General features: G+C 36.5%; 1 protein-coding gene across 3 annotated transcripts in view; it reads right to left on the reverse strand.

Annotated features, from left to right (window-relative positions):
- Nucleotides 1–24,280, reverse strand: part of BTAF1 (B-TFIID TATA-box binding protein associated factor 1) — a 107,732-nt gene that overhangs the window by 27,128 nt on the left and 56,324 nt on the right. For all 3 annotated transcript variants that reach the window (XM_036264778.1, XM_036264779.1, XM_036264780.1), the window contains 10 exons: nt 17,884–17,988; nt 16,611–16,760; nt 15,678–15,820; nt 15,247–15,421; nt 13,563–13,766; nt 6,488–6,914; nt 4,985–5,175; nt 2,872–3,025; nt 2,049–2,158; nt 215–416 (listed from right to left, as the gene is read on the reverse strand). In XM_036264778.1, the coding sequence (XP_036120671.1) occupies nt 215–416; nt 2,049–2,158; nt 2,872–3,025; nt 4,985–5,175; nt 6,488–6,914; nt 13,563–13,766; nt 15,247–15,421; nt 15,678–15,820; nt 16,611–16,760; nt 17,884–17,988 (1,861 nt within the window). The remainder of the gene's footprint in view (nt 1–214; nt 417–2,048; nt 2,159–2,871; nt 3,026–4,984; nt 5,176–6,487; nt 6,915–13,562; nt 13,767–15,246; nt 15,422–15,677; nt 15,821–16,610; nt 16,761–17,883; nt 17,989–24,280) is intronic.

The following is a 24,280-nucleotide window of genomic DNA, read 5'->3' on the forward strand; positions in this document are numbered from 1 at the left end:
AACAGCAATTCTTCAATCTTTCTGTGTAAAAATTTTCATAATATATATTTATACTATAATAAAAATACTTCAAAATAAAATGTAAAAAAGTAGTTTTCTTTTTGGAACAAGGCAGGTTATTTATATGCATATCTGAATAAATCAATTTTATTTTAGTTATCCTTAATAAAATAAATATAATTGCTAAACAGTTTGTCAAAATAAAAAAGGATACAGGCAAGTGCTTCAATTGCACCCTCTTGCTTGATATTGTCATCAATTGCTCCCAGCCATGGAAGAACCTTCTCCAAAAAAATATTCATTGTTTCCATGGTAGCGATTTTGCTCATGACTCCTACACAACGAGCAGCCATGTGTCTCACTGCAGTGCTGGGATACTGAAGGCACATATAAAGATGAGGCAAATGCTGTACCAACTAAAAAAAAGTTTAAGACAATCAGAATACTCATTAGGAAATCTACTGTTTAAATTATAACTATAGTAGCCCATACTCACAGGTTCTCAAATGTCTAAGTGACTCTAAATCCAAGAATATCTCCAATAACCTTAAAACATTACTGTCAAAACATCCACACCCTGGCTGGTATGGCTCATCAGCCCAGGCACCAAAGATCACAGGGTTCGATTCCGGTCAGGGGTACATACCTGGGTTTTGGGTTTATTCCCCAGCCCCATCAGAGTGTGTGTGAGAGGCAACCAATGTATCTCTTTCACATCAATGTTGCTCCACTCTCCCTTCCACACTCTCTAAAAATCAATGGAAAAAATATTCTCAAGTGAGGATTAACAAAAACAAAACAAAAATCATCCTCAATAAAAAATTAATCTAAAGCCAAAGTAAGGTATGATAACTCTTTTCGGGGGGAAAAAAATGGTGCAGAACTTCCCTGCTCAATATCCTCATTTAGGTATCAGGGAACACACAATTATTTCAAAAATTAACAGGGGAACACATCAAAAGGCACTTGCAAGATTCTCCTACTGAGGCTGGGAAAATGACACCACACATCACCAGCCCCCTCAAAATCATGTAGCATTGGCTTAGGTTTAAGTACATACTTTTTATTCATTGGATTGAGTGATTTTGTTCTAGGTACCATGCTTTGATAGGTGTACTTTGCACTTTAAACTCCTGGCTTACCATAATGTTACGACCATAATAGCAAGACATATGCCATTATTAAATGTATGCTGCATTTAATGCCAGGATTAATGTTGATAAAAGCCAGATATCAGCTCAACAGATTAGCATTACATTTCAGGTAAATGCATGTTGTTGATTGTGGAGGGTAAGAACATGTGGATGGACTGTCCTTCTTTACTAATGATAAATCAGCAAAATTTAACAAGTAAAAGAACATACTTTATTACTGTATAAACAGAAAAAGTTCATTCTTCTCTACTCCTGGATTCTCCCTTTTACATTAACTATAAATATAGATTTGGAATTAGCACCTTATAAATTGCAGAGAACTTCCTATAACAGCTATGTGGAAAAAAATAATACTTTTTTCTTTGGAAAAGTCAGATAATTAACTACTTTTCTCCACCTCCTGTCCCAGTATTTTTGTAAGAAATATTTTAATAGTCAAAAAACACAAATTAGTGTTCTATCTTTGCCAATGACTAGTTTCATCTTGTTCAGGTAACTTCCTTCTACCTTTACACTTATCTTGGGGAGAAGTTTTATTACCTATTCTCTTCCTTTCTTCTCTACCTTCCTAAAGCTGTATTATTAAGATGACATGAATGAGTAGGGCTGCAACTTTCTTTCCTGTTTATACCCAGCTTCTGGGTCATCACAGACCTGTCCCTCTGCCCTGTATTTAAAGGTCCCAGAGTGGGTTTTCCGTCATTCACACACCCAACTCTGCCTCAAATCCCAGGAACAGTTATGCTATCAGTATGGAAGGAATCTAGATATAGCATATAAAAGAAAATGCAATTACTAGGGATGACATTAAAGTTGCATTTTCCAAGCCATAAGACTTTTATATAAAACAACTTGTTTTAATAAAAGAAAACTACACTTGAATTAGTTAATTACCAAGGGATGAAGCTCGGAATCCATTGATGCTGCTGCTGTTTCAAATACTTGCAGAGAATTCACCAATTCTTGGGCAGGGCCATCTCCTTTTTCCAGGAGAAACTTTCCATCTATTAAAATATATTGATTTAAGTGCATATCACTTTGCAAATAATTTTTCAAAATCTAGAGCCCACACAAAATTTTAGCACCTCCCCAGCTACCATGGGAGAGTCTATTTTGCTTTTTAGTGTGAAATTAAATGACATGCCCTTAAATTAAGTGCTAAGATACACTTAAAGCAACTAAAAACATTTTACATAATTACCCATTTTAAATATCTCTTTCTAAATATATAATAGAAAAAATAAAAAGCAAAAATATACAAAATTAAAATCAATGCTTTTGCCATGCTTCCATTTTATTTTATTTTATTTATTTTATTTTTTTTTTTAATTTTTTTATCCTCACCCGAGGATATTTTCCAATTTTTTGTACAGATAGAGTGGGAGGGAGAGAGAGGAAGGAGAGAGAGAGAGAAACATCGACGTGAAGGGACACATCGAGTGGCTGCCACCCGCACGACCAACCAGGGCCGGGGACAAACTGCAACCGAAGTACGCGCCCTTAGCGGGAACCGAACCCGGGTCTCTCCGGACCGCAGGCTGACGCTCTAACCGCTGGGCCAAACCGGCCAGGGCGCCATGCTTCCATTTTAAAACTTACCAGCAAATCTGAGATAAATAGGTATAGGTATTTTTATTTTATAAGGATATATGTAATAAATATACACTGACTAAACTGACATTTGTTAAAAACCCAACTCAGAAAAATATATACACACCAAAATTATTTATGTCGATAGTATTCCTCAATGGACCAACCATAGCATCCCAGAGATGTGGTAACTTCACTGCCATTTCCCCACCAAAATGCTTCACTATAGTTGTCAAGGCAAATTCTGCTCCTCTTCGTTGTACCAGGTAAGGTTTCTGGGCCTAAAATTAAATGTTAGTTTTAAACAGAATGTCAAAAAAAAGGATAATGCACTTGAAATTTCATTGAAAATATAAAAGTAACCATCCAAAAATTCAGTGTTACCATTAACCAATTATTGGAAATATGTATCACAATTATAAATATTTTTCAATCATTAAATTTACAGTGGCATAAAATCCAAACTAGATTTTTTACGTCTAAAGCAAAATACATTACTAGGTTGGGGATAAGGAATAGAAAAATATTTGCTGTTTCTAGAGACAGTCCTAATTAATCTACTTTTCTTCTCCCTACCCCAAAGAAACTTATCCTCTAGAGAGATTAAAAGATAAAATGGTCTGTCCTTATAAATATTGGTTTAAGGGAAAGAATTAGAGCCATCTGTTTAATCTAACCACAAGATTACAAACTTCTCACCTAGCAATAATTTTTTTTATAATTAAATACAAAAACTGTTGTACCAGAAAGATACATATATGTTTTAAATATTTATTTATTTATTTATTTTTAATCCTCATCAGAGGACACTTTTCCATTTTTTTTTGTACAGACAGAGTAGGAGGGAGAGAGAGGAAGAGAGAGAGAGGGAAACATCGACGTGAAAGGGACACATCGAGTGGCTGCCACCCACATGACCAACCAGGGCCGGGGACAAACTGCAACCGAGGTACATGCCCTTAGCGGGAACCGAACCTGGGTCTCTCCGGACCGCAGGCGGACGTTCTAACCGCTGAGCCAAACTGGCCAGGGCAAGATACATATATGTTTTACAAATTATTTTCAAGTGGAAGAACTATGCAAACCACAGAGGTATAAATATAAAAATCACAATTTTTTTTACTAAAATTATTACTGGAAGATTGTAATTAGTAAAAAAGCCTTCATTCACAGAATATTTTATTTATTTTAATCCTCACTGGAGGATATATTTTTCCCTAACTCTACAGAAAGAGAGGTAGGGAGAGGGAGAAAGAGAGAAACATCAATATGAAACATCAATCAGTTTCCCCCCATACACATCCCAGCCAGGAATGGAACCCTAAACTTGAGTATGTGCCCTGACTGGGAATTGAGTCTGTGACCCTTCAGTGCACAGGATGACACACCAGCCAGGGCATATAATATTTTAATACATAGACAATAAGCTAAGATTTTGATTTTAAAAACTCAAAATAGGCTTATATTTTATAGAAATATATTAAACACATGCCTTTTAGCATTGATAGTTTATTGAACTCAGGTAATTTCCTATGTCTTCCAACCAAAAGAGCTCTAGAGCATTCATTCCATTGTTAATAAAGTGACTGTAAGATTTTCAAAGGCCACTTTGTCACCTTTAAAGAATATTACACTGTAGAACAAGACCACTGAAAAAGAACAGAGAGCCCAAATAGATCTTCATATATGAGAATGATTAAATAACAGAGGTACCATTTTGAAGCAGGGAGGAAAGGATTCAATAGTGGGATAACTGGCTATTCATACGGGAGAATAAATTTAGATTCCCTACCTCACATCACACATTTAATATATTCCAGGTAGACTAAAAGTCAGATATGTAACAATTATTAGACACTTCTGAACATCCTCTTAGTATCAACAATAATTCCTGACACCGATAGGACAGAGAAAAGTTAGCTCTCACTTTTATTTAACTTATCTACAGTTACTGCTATAGGAGTGAATTAGTTTACATTTATGAATGACTTATGTACCAACAGGGTTTCCTGCCAAGGAAGATAAAGTTAAGCTGGTAAAAACTGATAAATGAGAAATTTGAAGAAGTTTACAGTTTTTCTGGATCATGTTGGTGGAGTACTCCAAAGATTAATACCAGTTCTTTGGCTTAAAAATATAAAAATACAATCCTGGAAGCTGAGATAACAATTGACAATTTAACTCTTAATCTGAAAGATATTTGTTTAAACACCGCAGTATTCAAAGAAAAAACCATTTACCTCGTCAAGTTCTACAAGGATATTTCCACTACTTCCTGCAGGAAGATCTGCTATTTGAGCTTTTACTGCTTTGGGGGTAGGACCCCGTCTACTTGTGATAGCAAAAGCAGCTTTCTGATGCCTATAGAGTGTAATTATACCTCTGTGCTTCGTGACAGTATGATGCATTCCATCTTTTTCAGAACTGGACCCTAATAAGGAAAAAAGTTAAAGAACCGTTTAAGAATAATATAGGTTACCAAATGCTTCCAGCTCAAAAAACATATTTTAAATCCATGTCTTTGAAGCCTAATTTTTATAGGGCAAGTACAGTTTCTTTAGACAATGAAGTGGTAATAAAATTGTCAGTAATTTAGAACATTAAGTTAAATGATATCTGCATAAGTCCATACTTAATACAATCTAAGTTGTAGGAACATGTTAATAAGAGCTATTATATGCAAGAATAATTGTGCCTTCAAGTTAAAGTATATTAATTTTAAAAAATGATTGTTTCTAGGCATAAAAACAAACATTAGCCCAGCCGGTGTGGCTCAGTGGATTGAGCATCTTCCCATGGACTAAGAGGTCCTGGTTCGATTCCCAGACAGGGCACATTCCCAGGTTGCAGGTTAGATCACCAGAGGGGGCGTGCAGGAGGCAGCCGATTGATGTTTCTCTCTCATATCAATGTTTCTATCTCTCCCTCCTTTCCTCATTAAAAAATCAATTAAAATAACTTAAATAAATAATATTGCAAGCAAGTTCTCTCTATAAGAAATATCCATGGTTATGTCAGAAATATTGACCCTGCAAAATAGTGATGCCTCACAGAGCATTAGGGGTTGAGGTGGGGACTGGAATCACCCTATCACATTTTTACAATGTTGATATTCAAAATGTCCACCATATTCTTCTTCCAGTTCATTCACATTTTTTTCCAAGATCTACATTGTGCCAAACTTGTAAGTCTATTACCTTTTGAATAATTTGCTTTTCCAAAATCTTATTAACAACAAAAATAAATAAATCATACAGGACTAAGGCATGTGAAAAAAACATTGGTCCTTGAGACTAGCCTAGAGAGAGCAGTTCTTATTTTCCATATTAAGTCTCCAGGTAAAACAGAAAAACTGGTTAAGAATTATTTGCTAAAGATAATAAAGTTCACTTATTTCATAAGCCACGCACCAAATTAGAGAAACGTGAGTTCAGCATTTGACACCATTACATTTTCTACCCCCAGTTCACAGTAAACCCTATAATGAAGATACTGAAAGAGAAGGTAGGGGTTAACACCTGTCTCAGCTTTCAGTCATCTTATATTAGATATCAGGCCTTTTATGAATAGCTGATTTGAGTTTAGACGGTTGTGATTTGATTAGCAATAAGTGCCAATTCTCTCAAAATGGGAAAAATCTCTAACATAAATGGGATTGTGCTTAAATTACACCTATAAGTAAATGAAAATACATTTAAATGGTTAATTCTTTCTCTACCTTAAATGAAGGTTTAGATACATACCTTTAGAATTTTCCTGGCCACTTTGTGTTGGTACTGGACATGTGACAGAAGGAGTTAGATAAGGGTCCACACAAAGTGAGCTACAAAGGTTTTTAATAATTTTTGAATTGGGACAGGGTGTCCGCGTTGTGCACTGCTGAAGTAGTTTGGCTATGGACTGAGCCGCATAGTTTTGCACTAGTGTATTCTCTTCCTTTTTAATTGTCTCCATCAAAGGTTTTATGATAGGATTTAATTTTTCTGGAAGCTGCTGCAAGCTCACAACTGCACACGCAGCAAAAGTATGCACTCTCAACTGCAACACTTGCCACTCCTGGTTGGTCTCTGTAATTGTCATTTGGACCTGCTGTCGTTTACTATCTAACTGTTGTGACACTTGAAGATTTAATTCAAAAGATGATGTGACTTCATTAAAAACAGTAGTGACCTATTGAAAAAGAGAAATTAAAATCATTAATGACATCAACCTCAAAACAGCCCGTAAACTCCTAAAGGGCACACAGCAAGCTTACTGTTTCAATTTGAAGTTGCATAATATCTAGCAGTATTTCAGTATTCAATACACTAAATAAATATCCAAAAGTCCCAACTAGACTTTATTTTAATCTCACTTAACAGTAGCATTATATTCCTGAAGAAAGACACAGTTTCTTGAGAAGAACAAAATTATCCATCTCTTAAATATATCTAATAAGTTTGAAAGAAAATCACACTTGATAACCACATAGTACTTAGCTGTTTGGTGAAGTAAGAAAGCTATAAGCAAATATAAGCTGTTAATTAAGGAATAACAAAACTCACAAACTTCCTTTTAGGTAAAAATATTCTTCTCAACTCAGAAACTTTTAGGACAGCTGTTGCTAAATGGCTAAGCGCTGCTAACTGGATTATTTTCATTCTTTGGCCTCCTTTCTGGCGAAAATGCCAAAATAATGGTGTGTGCGTGTGTGTGTGTGTGCGCGCGCGCGCGCGCACAGTAGTCAATCATTCTTTAATTATCAAGAACTGCCTAAAGCTATAAGGCTGTGGCATCAGACCACTTTATAAGCCCCATTAAAAGACTGCTCAGTAGACATCTTTTTTAAACAACATCATTCACAATATAATTCACATACAATACATATATTTAAAGTATACAATCCAATGGTTTTGATTATATTCACAGTTGTGTAACCATTGTCACAATTTTAGAACATTTTCATCATCCCCCAAATAAAACTCATACCTATTAGCAATCATTCCTCTTTTGCTCTCAGGCCTATGCAACCACTTACCCACTTTCTATCTTTTTTTTTTTTTTTTTTATCCTCACCCGAGGATATTTTTCCATTTTTTTGTACAGATAGAGTGGGAGGGAGAGAGAGGAAGAGAGAGAGAGAGAAACATCGATGTGAAGGGACACATCGAGTGGCTGCCACCCGCACGACCAACCAGGGCCGGGGACAAACTGCAACCGAAGTACGTACCCTTAGCGGGAACCGAACCCGGGTCTCTCCGGACCGCAGGCCGACGCTCTAACCGCTGAGCCAAACTGGCCAGGGCGCCACTTTCTATCTTTATTTGCCCATTCAGGACATTCATATAAATGGACTAATATAATATGTAATCTTCAGTGACTGGTTTCTTTCATTTAGCATAATGCTTTCATAATTTATCAATGTTGTACCATGTATGAGTACTTCATTCACTTTTTATGTCCAAATAATATCCTACTGTATGGATATACCACTTTGTATTTATCCATTCACTAGTTTATGAACATTTATATTATTCCCACATTTTAGCTATTATGAATAATATTGCTTCATGAGCATTTATGTACAGATTTTTGTGTGTGAGCATGTTTTTCAATTACCATCTAGAGACAGAGTGATGGCTTACATAGCAAAAATAGTTGTCTAATTTGATAGGGAACTGCAATCATAAAGAGGTTCCATAAATAGATCCAGTCTGATCAATATTGGTCAGAAAAGCCTGTAACTCTGAAAAGCCTAACTTTTCTTTAATGGAGAACCTATTTTTTCAGACTTAGAAACGATCAGTTCCATTATGAACAAGACTGATAATGATGGCCTCTTATTATGACAAACAAAATAGGCACACAAATAAGATCTTTTATCACTATAAAATACCAGAGGCTTTGCATTGAGCTATATCTGCCTGACCTTGTCATTCTGTTCACTGCAAAGGAACATAATTACATATCACTGTCTGTTCTATTTATTCAAGTTCTACATAAAATTTATTTGAAATAGGGTTTCACTGCTAGAAGTTTGAAGACATTGTCTTTTTCTTTTTAATTTTTTTTTCTATATTGATTTTAGAGAGAGGAAAGGAGAGGGAGAGAGAGAACATCAGCTGGCTGCCTCCTGCATGCCCCCCACTGGGGATCTGGCCCACAACCTGGGCATGTGCCGACTGGGAATCAAACTGGTGACCTCTTGGTGCATGGGATGATGCTCAACCACTGAGCCACACTGGCCAGGTGAAAACATTGTCTTAAATACACTACCTCTGTCTAGCCATCTAAAGAAAAGATTTCCAATTACCTCAAATACACTCATTCATTCATTCAACGTTTATTGAATACTACTAAAAAATGTCTTCAGACGTTAAAAAAAATGCAGAGACTAATGTGGGTGATAGATATAAGTAAACAACTAAGGCAACATAGCATATAACTGAGTTAAGTGCAAGATACTGTGGGAGCACACGTTTTGATTAACTCTTAAGTGACAAGATTAGTGGAGGCTTGCTAGGAGGTTAACAACTGTGCTGGATTTTTAAAGAATGGGTAAGTAGGGAGTTTGTAGTTACATCTTGGCAAATAGTGAAATTAGGGAGTGGAAAGCAGGATGTTGTCCAAGGAACTGAAAACAGTTTATTATGGCCTGAGCAAAGGGTGCAGATGGAGAACTGTCAAGAGATTAACATGGGATGGGCATAGAGGACTGAGGGTAGGAAATTCCTGGCAAAGGAAATAGGCACTCAGACAAATAAGTGAGAATGAGTTAGACACAGAAAGTGAGTGTGGTGTTTTTCTGCAAGAGGAAAGCTAACTAAGTTTTAAGTGAGGGCTCTGGCTGGGTAGCTCAGTTGGTTAGAGCATCATTCTGAAACACCAACATTGAGGGTTCGATTCCCAGTCAGAGCACATACAAGAATCAACTAATGAATGCATATAAGTGGAACAACAAATTGATGTTTCTTTCTTTCTCTCTCAAATCAACCAATAAATAAAAATAAACTGTTTAAGAAATAACAAGAAGGAAATAGATGAGAAATTTAAAGAAGGTGCTGAAAGTAAAAGAACTAAAATCAAGGAAGAAGAAAGTAATGTTTTTAAGCAGGAGAACGATTCATTCTGAGTGGCACTAGAGGATTTTACTAATCTGGCACAGCATACAGAATAAAATGAATCAGAGACTTCCCTGGAGGCTTAGAGGTGAGTCAGGATTCTAGTCATAAAGTACTAAGGCCTTTGACAAAGTTAGAGCAATGGAAACAAAGAAAAGATAAATATATGAAACTTTTTGAAAGGAAATGTTAACAAAATTGTGTGTGGCTAAAAAATGGCATATTATGTTTTAAAAAATCCTGTTTTGGTTGTACTAATTTGAAGTGACAGTGAGATATCTAAGTAAAAATGTCTAATAGAACATATAAAATATCAAGAAAAGACAGCATAGCACATTATAAGAACTAAATTGTGAGAATGGTGAGAGACAAAGAAAGACCTTAGGGAAATGCCTACATTTGGCACGTAAGAGAAAAATAGGGATTCAATAAAAGACACATAGAACAGCGACTTAGCCAATGCCAAGACTAACCTTTTAAAACTGCCCTTCCCTCAGTACTCTTCCAAAGATTCTGATATCTCAGGTCAAAACACTGGACTAATAAAGTTGATGAGACAGGAGAGTAATTTCACTGGTGAGATAGAGGTCTGAATAACAAAAGCTTGAAGAAGAGGACATGTGATAGCTTTAAAAAGAAAAGTTGCCAGTAATAATAGAAAGGGAACCCAAACCACATACACACACATAAAAAATTTGACATTTCATTCCAAGGCAGACAAAAAAAGGGGGTGGGGGTGGGGGTGGAGAGGAGTGTGAAAGGAGAAATTATAGAACAATCAGAAAAACAACTTTATAAAAGAACAACACAGAAAAAAATAGCAACTTTAAATTTATCTCACTGGTGAAAACAAAAAAATTTTAACTATATAACTTTTTAACCAGGAAGGAGGGTAAGAAATGAAGACTGCTATTTTAGAGGGACCAACACAAGAAGTGGCTCAGTTTCTAATCCTCTAAGGAAAACACAAACACACACACACACACTCACTCACTCTCTCTCTCCCCAACCCCCACCCCCTTATTTATACTATCTAATCTCAAGGACTTACTAAGTACAAAAAGGTACAGTAACCAAGACACTGGTGATAGCAAAAGCACAGACAAGTAGATTGGACAAATAAAGACCCACACATATACTTCAATAAATTTTTGACAAAGAGGCCAAAGCAATCCAGTGGGGGAAAAGAAACCGTTTCAGTAAATTATTCAAAAATTGGAAAAATTGGATATCTTTAAGAAAAACAAACAAAATTCAATCTCTGCTTCACACTATACATAAACATTAATTCAATATATATGATAACTCTAAACATAAAAGCTAAAACTATGAAGCTTGAGCTTGAGAAGAAAAATGTACGTGAATACCTTCACCACTTTGAGGTAAGAAAAGGTTCCTTAGCAGGTCACACAACACGATAACCATAAAAGAAAACAATTGATAAATTAGACTTCATCAAAATTAAAAATATCTGCCCATCTAAAGATACCATTAAGAAAATGAAAAGGCAAGCCTTGCACTGGGAGAAAATATTCAGAAAGCATCTATCTGACAAAGGATTAGGAGCTAGAATATATAAAGACTCCTATAACTCAATAATAAAGACAACTTAATTGAAAAGAGACAAAAGATTTGAACAGACACTTCAAAAAGGAAGACCTACAAGTGACCAACAAGACATAATAAAGTATTGAGCATATTAGTCATCAAAGAAATACAAACTGACACTATCACAGAACCACCAGGATGGCAAAAATTAAAAGGAGAGATCACACCAAATTTTGGTGATGATATGGATCAAGAAGAACTCACACATTCTTGGTTAGAAGGTAAAATGATACAGCCACTTTGGGAAAAGGTCTGTAATTTTTTATGAAACTAAATAAGCACTTATCTTATGACCCAGCAATTCTATAATTTATTTACCCAAGCGATATTAAAATATACTGTCTACAAAGACTTGTACAAGAATGTTTACAGCCCTGGCCGGTTTGGCTCAGCGGTTGGAGCGTCGGCCTGCGGTCCTGAGAGACCCGGGTTCGGTTCCCGCTAAGGGCACATACCTCGGTTGCAGTTTGTCCCCGGGCCTGGTCGGTTGTGCGGGTGGCAGCCACTCGATGTGTTCCTTTCACGTCGCTGTTTCTCTCTCTCTCTCTGTTCCTCTCTCTCCCTCCCACTCTACCTGAACAAAAAATGGAAAAATGTCCTCCGGTGAGGATAAAAAAGAATGTTTACAGCAGCTCTGTTCCTAATAGCCAAAGACTTGGAACAGCCCAAGTGTTCCACAGAAGGGCTTAAACTAATTGTAGTATACTTATACAATGAAATAAAACTTGGTAATAAAAAAAAAATGAATTTATTGATACACATAACAACATGGATGAATTTTTTTCTTTTTAATCCCCACCCAAGGATATTTTTTCCATTTATCTTTAGTCATAGTAGCGTGGGGGACATGGATGTGAGAGAGACACATCGACTGGCTGCCTCCCACACGACCCTGACCAGGGCCAGGGATCAAACTACAACTGAGGTATGTGCCCTTGACTGTGCCCTGCGATTCCTTGGTCCACGGGCTGATGCTCTAACTGCCAGGGCACAACATGAATGAATTTTCAAAACATCATGCTGCTGCCCTGGCCGGTTTGGCTCAGCGGTTAGAGCGTTGGCCTGCGGTCCAGAGAGACCTGGGTTCAGTTCCTGCTAAGGGTACGTACCTCGGTTGCAGTTTGTCCCCGGCCCTAGTTGGGTTGTGCAGGTGGCAACCACTCGATGTGTCCCTTTCATGTTAATGTTTCTCTATCTGAACAAAATATCAAAAAAATGTCCTTGGGTGAGGATAAAAAAATAAATAAATAAAAACATCATGCTGAAAAAAGTCCTTACACCAATCAGCACATAGTATATGATTCCATTTATATGAAATTCTAGAACAGGCAAAAGTAATCTATGATGGAAAAAAAAATCTCAGAAAAATGGTTACTTGAGGGCAGGGAGAGGCAGGGATTGACTGAAAAGTGATGATGGTACTGTCTGTATCTTGATAGGGATCTGGGTTTCATCTGTTAAAATTCATCACTGAAGATTTGTACACTTCATAGTATATAAATTTTAACTCAAAAAAGGGCAAAAAACCAATATTGAATTTTAATTAATGATATACATGCTGAAATGTACGGATATCTGCAACTTAAAATGCATAAAAAATAAGATGGACAGACTGATGATTGGATATAGGGGTAGTTATTTGAATATATACATGTGATAAAGCAAATTTAGTAAAATATTAACCTTAGAATCTAGTTGGTAAGTATAGGAAATGTTCATTGTATAATTTTCTTACCTTTTATGTTTGAATATTCTCATTATAAGTTGGGAGGGGAGAGGAGAAATACTCAGGAACTTAAAGAAGCAGCTTTTTCCCCCTCCCTATACTCTGCCAGTCTTAAGGAAGACAGAGAAACAATAAAAAAATGTAACAGCTTTTCTAAGAAAGGTGCTTTTGTTTGTCAGACTCTAAACTAAAAAATTCCTTCCCTATCTCCTATTTTAAGAAAAGTCAATACAACAAAACAACTTTTTGAAAGGGTAGAAATGGCAGGATATCAAGCCACAGATAGATTCAACAAACTAGTGTTTGTGGTGAACATGTTATGACAAGTTTCTAATCTTTATTTCATGCTCTATCTAACATTAAGAAAGTTACTTCTTTACTCACCAGGTCATTCGCTTGATCTATTGTAAAAACACTGTTGTTTACTCTATTACCAACTTCAATATGTGCATCAGCTAATGATGAAATAAGTTGTTTACACTCATTCTGCATTCGTGTGAATGGGACGGCAATTTCATCATAATATAAATGTTCTGAAAGGATATCAAGTAAACGTGGCTGCACAGCTAGCGTAACAGCTTTACACTCCTAAAATATAACAGACAACATATATTCAGGGCACAGAAACATAATTCTAGAGATGCATAAATCTTCACTTGCAAACTACCAAGTTCTAAATTCCTACTGATTTTGAATCTATGTTCTGTTATCTCCTAAAACAACATCGTTAGTTGCACATAGAAAAGATATCACACCCACACTACTCTCAAATTTTAATATGAACGACTACAGACCATGCACATGGAACTATTGAAATTCTATTACATTTTCCAACTAGTTACTGTTACTTTACTCTGAATTTATTCCACGTTTACATGTATATAGCACAGATTTAAAAATATATAACTGTAAAAAAAAAATCAGTCATATAAAAACACTTAGCATGCACTAAAAATGTTATTTTAAAACTCATTATTAGATCTCTTAATAGTCGAACCCATAGCTTCACATGCCATACTGTAGAAATGGATATATAATTTAAAAGCTACTTACCTGCCCCCAAATTTAACTAACCCTTCCCACTCTCTCTGGTTGTTGCCTGCCCCAACCAGAGGGGGAATGGCCTCAGTGGTGAGCCATGAGGGATTCTGTGGGATCTGGGTGATCAGCCTGGGCTTCACAGAGTAAGTCCAGAGAAGCTCTGTGAGGGTCCAGAAACCGAACTGTCAACACTTGCTGCTGAGTCTGAGAGGCACAAAAACACAGCATCACTGCCTCTCCAGCACACCGAGTCCTGCCTAAAAACAGATGAGCCTTGCTTCTTTCCAGAAGCAAAGCTGGGGTCTCAGTTGCAATAGAGCATGGTTCAATTACTTTTAGACATAGCTCTGACAAACTGCTAAGAGGCAGTAACAAGCAACTCTCACAGCAAGTGCAGACAGTTAAATTTCCAGAATTCCAGTCAATGGAATAAACAAAGCCAGCAGGAAGTTCTTTAATTTACAGAAGCAAATCTAACACAAAATCATACATCTTACTAGAAGTTAAAGGGGCTAGCTACAAGGGCATGGATTATTTGGAAACAAAGATTTTGGCTTGAATGTGAAGATTATTCTTCCTGTGACCAAAAATTCTGCCCTTGATAGACCACTTATACAAATGGATCTCTAGTACCCAAAGCCTCTTATCTTTTGTAGTTTTCAGTGATATCTGAAAGAGATATAGAGGAATGAATGACCAATAGTTTCTGGACTCCAGACATTCACATTTTTTTTAAAGAGGGACATTTCTTAAGATATTAGGATCAAGAGCAGATGTTAAGTGTGGGCATAACTAGTAGTCTCAGGTATGAGACTAGAGAGTCTATGAAGAAAAGTCCAGGGTTAAAGGCAAATGAGAGAAAAACAATGTTTTAATGCAATTTGGAATATTTTTCTATAACTGTTGGATTTTTATACAGAGAAAATTTTCACTTTTCAGTTAATAAAATATAATGAAAATCATCCTAACAGCTAATGAAAATTGGTTTACTTAATGTGACTGCATTACTTTTTGGGCAAAATCTTACCTTTTGTAAAGCAGCCCATTCACAGATTACCAAAGCAACACTAATTCTCTGTAAAGCAGATTTGGAGTTCAAATGGAAGAGTAATAACTGGCCAAGGGATTCAGCTGGTTTAATTTCTTGGGTTACTACATTTACACCTGGATCACAAATACAGCAACAAAGTGCTCCTAACAACCTAAATGGGAGAAAAAATAAGTTACTATAGAAGTTACTTGAGGTAAAGTTTCTCTTATTAAAGCTATAACTTTTCACAAGAAAACATACCTCCAATCTTACCTTCATAAAAATATATAAATCCTATTTAAAACTTCAAAAAATTGTTTTCTTACACATTAACTTTTTCTTGGTAACTAGTGCGGTGGAGGAAGGATTGACAGACACATTAGAGGAATCTTTGGGTTAAAATGACTTTTGAATTTATGTATACTCACTTGGCTGCCATTATTCTGGCCCGCATAACCACAAAATCTCTGGTGGCAGGGTCTTCCATAATGGTGTCTGCACCTGCAATGTACTCCTGAAGTACTTCTTTACTCTGGCTTTGGCCTTGGCGTATCTTACCACCTGTTTTTTCCTAGAGAGAATAAAAAAAACAATTAAAGATTAATCACTAAAGTTTTTTTTTTTTTTAAATCCTCACCAGAGGACACACTTCCATTTTTTGTTCAGATAGAGCGGGAGGGAGAGAGAGAGAAACATCAGCGTGAGAGGGCCACATCAAGTGGCTGCCACCCACACAACCAACCAGGGCCGGGGACAAACCGCAACTGAGGTACGCGCCCCTAGCAGAAACCAAACGCGGGTCTCTCTGGACCGCAGGCCAACGCTCCAACCGCTGAACCAAACCAGCCAGGGCAATCACTAAAGTTTAATAGCAACATCAAAAACATTCTCATGCTATAATCTCAATAAAATACAATTCTTTTCACAAAAAAATTTTTTTTTTTTTATCCTCATTCGAGGACATTTTTCCATTTTTTGTACAGACAGAGTGGGAGGGAGAGAGAGGAAGAGAGAGAGAGGGAAACATCGATGTGAAAGGGACACATTGAGTGGCTGCCACCCGCACGACTAACCAGGGCCGGGGACAAACTGCAACCGAGGTACATGCCCTTAGCGGGAACCGAACCCGGGTCTCTCCGGACCGCAGATGGACGCTCTAACCGCTGAGCCAAACTGGCCAGGGCCACAAAATTTTAATGGATAAAAATTACTATGCATTTTGTTAAGATCCTAATAAAATAATTTTCTCTTAAGTTAAATAAAATCACACTTATAATAAAGCAATACAGATTTCTTACACTGTTACCATATTAACAAGTATGAGCTAAACATACAAATACAGTATGTCCGGATTCACTTACCTTGGCTCTCGCTTTTACTTCCAGCAACATATTTAAATCAATAGGTAAATGTGAAGGCTGCATCATTAAGCAAAGCCAAGCACCCATCCATGGACAAGCAGCTGCAACCACATACTGAACTGAAGCCTTGCTCAACAATTCCATCCAAACCTACAGAGTGAAAGGGTAACATGAAAGCAAAATTTTTCTAGTAAGGTCTAATGAAGCCTAATACTCATTTTTAGGGATACCAAATTTAAGGATATAATTCAGAAATAGCATACAGATTAATTTTAAAATTCAATATAGAGGCCTATTTTTAAAATACTGGGATTCTTTTTGGTAGATTTGTATACTAAAAAATGTAATTAAAAAAGTTTAAAAAAAAGGAATACAAAGAATTTCAATATTTTACGAAAGTCATTTAAAATAAAAAAAATACTCATAAAAATAAGAGTTGTCAAAATCTCAATAAGTCACTGTAATCCTTTGCATATATCATAAAGTTCAATACGAATACAGTCCCATATTCAACTCACACTTTCAGATACAAGAGCTCCTGATAAATATCCTCTGCTAACTTTAGAGGTCATAATATCCTAGTATAAATTAAGAACAGTGTAAGTCTTGATTCATGATCTTAATAAGGTACCTTACTTGATGCCTAACATTAAGTGGGATAGGACCAGTATGAAATAATAGTGGTAGAAATAATAGCACTGTTAATCCAAGGCTATTAACAATGAGCCACCTCAGAGGCCAATAATTTAAGACTAACTTAATAGGTTTTAAAGGTATGATGGTAGCATATCCTCCCATAAATGTTATTAAATATATCACATGGTTCTTCTTTAAACACTCCAGCACATATAAACAATCTTGCTAAGTAAAGGGGAAAAGTACAAGTCTAAACTATAACAATCAGACTCTATATATCACCAATAAATCCCAAAGATACTTTGCAGGATCAATATGTATTCTGATAAATAGCAAAATGAGTGATAGAGAAAAGCAGTCTTTCCTTCATTTTCTGTATTGAGACTATCAGAAAGTACTTAAAACACTTGCATAGAAGGTCGCATAAGAGAAAGAAGCATGGCGAATTGGGACTTAACTATTACATTGCAGAAGAAGTCTATTTCCTTGTCTCACCTTGCATATCTCCAGACTTTTCAAATCTCTTAGATTTCTAATTTCTTAAAAATCCCTGATCAACAACAGTATAGCAATTATGAAAAAATTTAAAAACTACCAAGTTACTGGGAAAAGAAGTACAGATATATTCAATGTGTACCTTGTGAATGAGGTCCAGAATTTCCTGGCTGCTTTCTAAAACACAAAACTGAAAAATGTGTCGGAGCATATCAGGCAGAATAGGTATAAGCCAAGATGAAGAGTTCTGAAAACAAAAACAGAATCAAAGCTACAGCACATAATGCATGGGTATTAGCTTATTTAAAGAGTTATAAGTCAAATAATCTCAAAGTATTATCATAAAAAGACTATATAGCTCTATCAAAAAGGTTCAACTAGTGACAAATTCTGACAAAATTTTAGAGCAACAGCACCATATTTATTTTTCCAGTATTTTAGAGAAACTGAATGGTATATAATTGCTGGGAAACTTGAGAAAATCTGATTATGATGAAAAACACTAAATTTTGCTTCAAATATGTTGAAATCATCCTCCACATGGAAGTAAACGCTAATACTCATTGATGCTAATAACATCTCCTTGGTTGCATTATTTATCACTGTTTTGTCAGGGAAATTTGAAAGATGATAAGATTACTTGCTGCTGTGCTGGATGATCAGAATTAAAGTTCTGTTGTGCTCACCCATAATCCAAATAAGGAATAAGATGATACCCACCCTAGAAATTTCTACTTTGAGATCGGCACAAAATGAAGGCAAAGGCTCTTAATCTATTTGGGGTCAGGGACCCTTTGAAAATCTGATGAAAACTATACACACTCTTTTCTTAAAAATTCACACTTACATACATATTTAGGTATAAAATTTTGCTTCCAATTCAGCGGGTTCAGAGATTCCATTAAACCCAGGTTTAGCATCTCAAACCTAAGAAATTTCTCAACAATTCAAAAACCTACCCAAATTAAGCAATCAAATCAACCAAATACCTATTGTATACCCAGGATTCTCAGAAAAGAATCTCACATGTTGTCTATTGTTGTTCAAATAATTACAAGCTCACTGAATAAGACTGCCCAACCAAAAAATTCTAGTAACTAATTCACAGTAGCTATCACCATACCACACCCCACAATTTTTTTTTTGTTAATCCTCACCTGAGGATAATTTTTCCATTTTTCTTCAGACAGAGTGGGAGGGAGGGAGGGAGGGAGAGAAACATGAACTGGTTGCCTCCCTCACGACCCCAACCAGAGCCGGGGAGGAACCGCAATCAAGCTATGCGTGCCCTTGGCTGGAATCGAACCTGCAACTTTGGTCCACAGGCCAACTCTCTAACCACTGAGCAAAACTGGCCAGGGCTCACCATAATTTTTTAAAGCAAAAATACATTGTTTGGAAGAGATTAAAGAAAAATTTGAAATTAAACTGAAATTTCAGGAAGCTAGAAGTTCTAGGGATAATGCATAATTTAGAAAGCTACGTATAATTTTCAAGCCAATGGAAAACTAAAGAATTACAAAGATAGGACCAGGGTTATATATTCTCAAAATGGTTTGAAAGATATTTAAAACAGACAAGAAAATCACCAGCTGTGGGAGCCTACTTAATGATCTGTTATGCCTTAACTACTTTTTACTAAAAGGCAAAGGGAAGCTGAGAAGTTCCCTTTCTTTTCTCGTCAGACAGAATTAGGGACAATCTTAGCAGAATTAGGAAAGTCGTAATAGTAACAAACAAATCATTAAAAAAAATTTTTTTTTTTTTCCTTTTTTGATTTCAGACAGAGAGGAATTGAGAGGGAGAGACAGAAACACAGATGAGAAAGAATATCAACTGGCTGCTTCCTGTATGCCCTTCAGTGGGCCCACAACTTGGGCATGTGTCCTGAGTGGGAACTGAACCAGCAATTTCTTGGTGCATGGGTTGACACTCAACCACTGAACCACACTGGCCAGACAACAAGCAAATAATTTAATATTACTCTTCTATCATCTCTTCTCTCTTATGATTTTCCCCCATCACATTTACCAATATTTTTTAAACTCATCTCCAACCCCATTATTGGAAATCCAAATAGCTGCTTATACATTCCAAAGCCTTATCTACAGAGGAATATTGTTTCCCCTATATTTATAAATAATAAATGTGATATAGATTATAGTAGTCTTCTCAGGCGACAAGCTTAGTTACATAGTAAATTCTACTTTATAATTATTAAAAACAACCAGGGGGAGAAAAGAATGAATAGGTAGAGAATGGGGATGAGGGTGGGTAGAATTTAGAGTAGAGAAACTATACTGTATGATACAATAATGAAGGCATGTCATTATACATTTGTTAAAATCCATAAAATAAATATAAAATATCAAGACAGAAACCTAATGTAAACTATAGACTTTGATAATGATGCGTTAATGTTGGCTCACTGATGATAATAAATGTACCACTCTGGTGTGGGATGCTGGTGGTGGGAAAAGCTATGCTTGGGGTATGGGAGAAGGTATATGCTGTGAACCTAAAACTGATCTAAAAAGTAAACTTATTAAATAAAGAGAAAAATAAAAATTTAAAAATAAAGGGAAAACAAAAACCCAACCAATATATAGATCTACATTGTCACAGGACTTAGCATTTGAGAAACGCAGATTGTCCAGTAGCATCCAATTTGCTTAGAAAATATAAGGCTGGGAAAACATCTGTAGGCCAAATTCAATCCACCTGAACAATTGTACAAGTATCTCCTTTTGGATATGGTTGCACAAAGTAACATGACTTTAGCTTACTATTAGTACTATCTTAAAAGATCACAGGGTACGCCCCGGCTGGTTTGGCTCAGCGGTTAGAGCGTCAGCCTGCGGTCCACAGAGACCCAGGTTCGGTTCCCGCTAAGGGCATGTACCTTGGCTGCAGTTTTTCCCCGGCGTTGGGGCGTGTGGGTGGCGGCCACTCGATGTGATGTGTCCCTTTCACATCGATGTTTCTCTCTTCCTCTCTCCCCTTCCCGCTCTATCTGAATAAAAAAATGGAAAAATGTCCTCGGGTGAGGATTGAGAAAATAAAAAAAAAAAAAAGATCACAGGGTATAGTTTGGTCCATGCTAGGTCAATCCATCTCTTACAAACCTGAAAGCTGGCCCACCTGTTTTCATTTATTTTACACCTGTCTTCTAGTAGGCATTGCTTTAGACAGATAACTTAGTGCTGTTGCTTTGTATTTATATTTTTTTATTTAACTGGATTGGTGAGGGGGCAGGGCACAGTAGGGACTATAGTATTTTCCGACCTTCAGAGATTGGGATTCCCCTCCACTAAAATTTTTTAGATAGTCGATAAACTTCTAGATTCTACTAACTAAGACTCCACTAATCAAAAATTTCTCCACTCATCTTAGGCAAAGTCTGGAACGCTTTGATGAATGTTTAGTATTAGTCTAGCACGGTGTAAACTAAAATGCAAAAAAATTCCTACCACGGACTGTTTAATTCACCAGGTTTGAGGTAACTATAATCTGGACCACTATAACTCAAGTTACAAATGAATTTATGTTTTAAGAGGGCTTAAAATTTTTGTGTGTTAAATAATTAACATGATATTAACACTTTATGTTAGTGCTAGATGTGGTCCCTACTTGTGGGAATTATTCAGGGAAATGATCGGCAGTTATTTAGTTTAACACATATGGGGAAGTCTCTTCCCAGTTGTTTTATTCAGACTGATGTTTCCTCCTGTGTTCAGTCTTCCTGGAACTAAAAATAACAAGAGTTGGTGACAGAAATAGGACTATCAAAGATGTTTCACTATACCTAAATATCAAGGTGAAACTTCTAGCCATCTCACACTCTACCCTCCAGCCTGATCAATTTCCTTTCACCTCCTGCTTGGTGCCATCATGCTCTTCTACGTCCAGAGTTTCACATTCTGTACCTTCCTCTGGTTCTTACCCTGCTCTTCACCAGGTTATATTCCACTAATCCTTAAGGTTTCAGCTTCAACTTTACTTTTAGCAGGACATCTTCCTTGACCTTCACTCACCTCACAAGCTAGGATGCAGCAGTACCATCTACTTCCCCTAACAGATACTTAATGTCTTTATGTTATTAGAACTTGTCCAGTTGTCTGTCTTCTCTGGACTTGTTTACTTTCCCAGTTTAAACTCTACAGAATGGCAGAAACCTTGTCTCTTACTGATCAGTATCTAGAAAATTATAGCCATGTAGGTTCTAAAATATTTGTTGAATAAATCCAAATTTCTTATGGGAAATGGTCTAAAGTCACAATTGGTAATATGCAAAAATTTCCCAGAATTACAGTTGGGCAATAAATCCCTAACTGGCAAAACTGGCATCCTAGGTGGTGTAAGATCTTGCTGGCACCCTTTTGTCACCTCTTCTATCTTCCCACAAGTATTTTCACAAAATGGGTAGGTATGGAAAAAAGCAGCAATCTGATTATCATTACCATAAATACCTGATTCCTGCTTATAGGCAAATTAATCATCATTTCTATCACCATAGCAAATAAGTTTGGATTGCAGGGAAGATCTGGAAAGAACTATAAAAAAAAGTGATGAATCACACTGAGTCCTTTCACTAATCTGGTATGAAATCCTATATTGGCCCACTGTCAAAACACCCACTTCCAACCCATAAGCTAATTCTATATTTAGAAAATTTCTAATGCCTTATTCTTCTCATGTGCTCAACCAATACTTATTGAAAGTAACTAAATATTGTCTCCCCTTTCCATATCTTTATAAAATCTGGCCAAACCTAATTATGCTAATATTCTCTAAAGCCAAAGTCTTAGTTAAGTCTATTCTTTTGGTCTTTCTTTCCTTTTCTACATATGCATGTTAAATTTTCTTACATCCCGGATTAAGTATGCTTCAGATTCCAACTCAATCTCATGTATATCTTTGTGCTAAACATAAGCTTCATGCCAAAACCTGCCTTTCAAACTTGATTCTCAGAGTGACTATGAAGCAAATGGAATGATAAAGTTGACCCTGTCAGCAGAACATGGCTAAACAAGAGATTCATATCTAGAAGCATACCTTTCTAGATTTTGGAGTCAAGTTCTGGTTACCACAGTTAGTGGTTATCAACATAAATTAATCTAGATATTCCAGTAAAGGAGTTTACTGATAGACACACACACATTCATACATACACTCTTGCATGTATAAACACAGTCACTGGCTAAAGAGAAAATACAAGTGGAAGGAAGGAAAAACAAGTGGTAAATTCTTTCATCTTGACTGCCAAGCTGCTTGTTAAGCAAAAAAAAATGTACACCTTGATTTTAAGTCATTACCAAATGAAACTAGTTTGGTTTGCTTCAGAGTTCTTATTTCATGCTACCCCAGAAGTCAGGCTTGCAAATATTTTCACATGTTAACATTGCAGACAAAGGCACAGGGATTAAATAATTTATTTTCACAGATACCATGGTATGTCACAGAGAAGTCCAATAAATATAAGATTCACAAACAACTGTATTAACTATGGTTCTATTGCCTGCATATATTCTCATGATCAAATAAATTTTAAGATTAAGGACATCTTTCTCATGAAATTTTCTGGTTTTATAAAGTAAAACAGAAATCACTAAAGATAATCACAGTACTTTCAAGGGAACAGAGGTATCAGTCTTTATGAGGTATTGATGCAATACAGTCAGGTTTAGCTCACCAAATTACCCTGGAATTGAGAGAAATAGGTTGAAAAAGTTAGAAACTAAAAACAGAATAGAGTTACTAGTAATTTAGAAATGAGGTTCATCTTTTCATTTTGTACTTAAGATGATTTCATATTCAGGAGTGGCAAAGCAATTCAATAGACACTTAATTCATTTTGCCTCCATGTAAAATAAAGAATGGAAAGATCAAAATTACAACTGAACTACAGAACAACCATCATTCAGAACTGCCTGAAATCTAGCCTAATGGAAGTATTACAACTAAGGATATAAAGAAGAAGCTACATCGAGACTGGCAGAAGAGGCAGAGATCCAACACAGGCTGGTCCCTCCCAAGTGTGGTAGATAAAAATTGATAGGGATATCTCATCTGTGGAGGTACCCCCTGAGGAGCAACAGGTCCCAGCCCGACACCAGGACCCCTAGCCTAATGTTCCAGCGCCAGGAAGAGTAGTCCCCATAACTCATTTGTTTGTTAATCCTCACCCAAGGACCAGATGGCTTCATTCAAAGATCTGATACCGCCCTGGCCAGTTTGGCTCAGCGGTTAGAGCGTCGGCCTGCGGTCCTGAGAGACCCGGGTTCGGTTGCAGTTTGTCCCCGGCCCTGGTTGGTTGTGTGGGTGGCAGCCATTCGATGTGTCCCTTCACGTCGATGTTTCTCTCTCTCTCTCTCTCTCCCTTCCTCTCTCTCCCTCCCACTCTATCTGTACAAAAAATGGAAAAATATCCTCGGGTGAGGATAAAAAAAAAAAAAATCTGATACCTATCCTTCTCAAACTCTTCCAAAAAAATTGAAGAGGAGTCAATACTTCCTAACACATTTTATGAGGCTGATATA

The sequence above is a fragment of the Molossus molossus genome, unplaced genomic scaffold, assembly GCF_014108415.1.
Source record: "Molossus molossus isolate mMolMol1 unplaced genomic scaffold, mMolMol1.p scaffold_m16_p_17, whole genome shotgun sequence".
NCBI classification, from domain to species: Eukaryota; Metazoa; Chordata; class Mammalia; order Chiroptera; family Molossidae; genus Molossus; species Molossus molossus.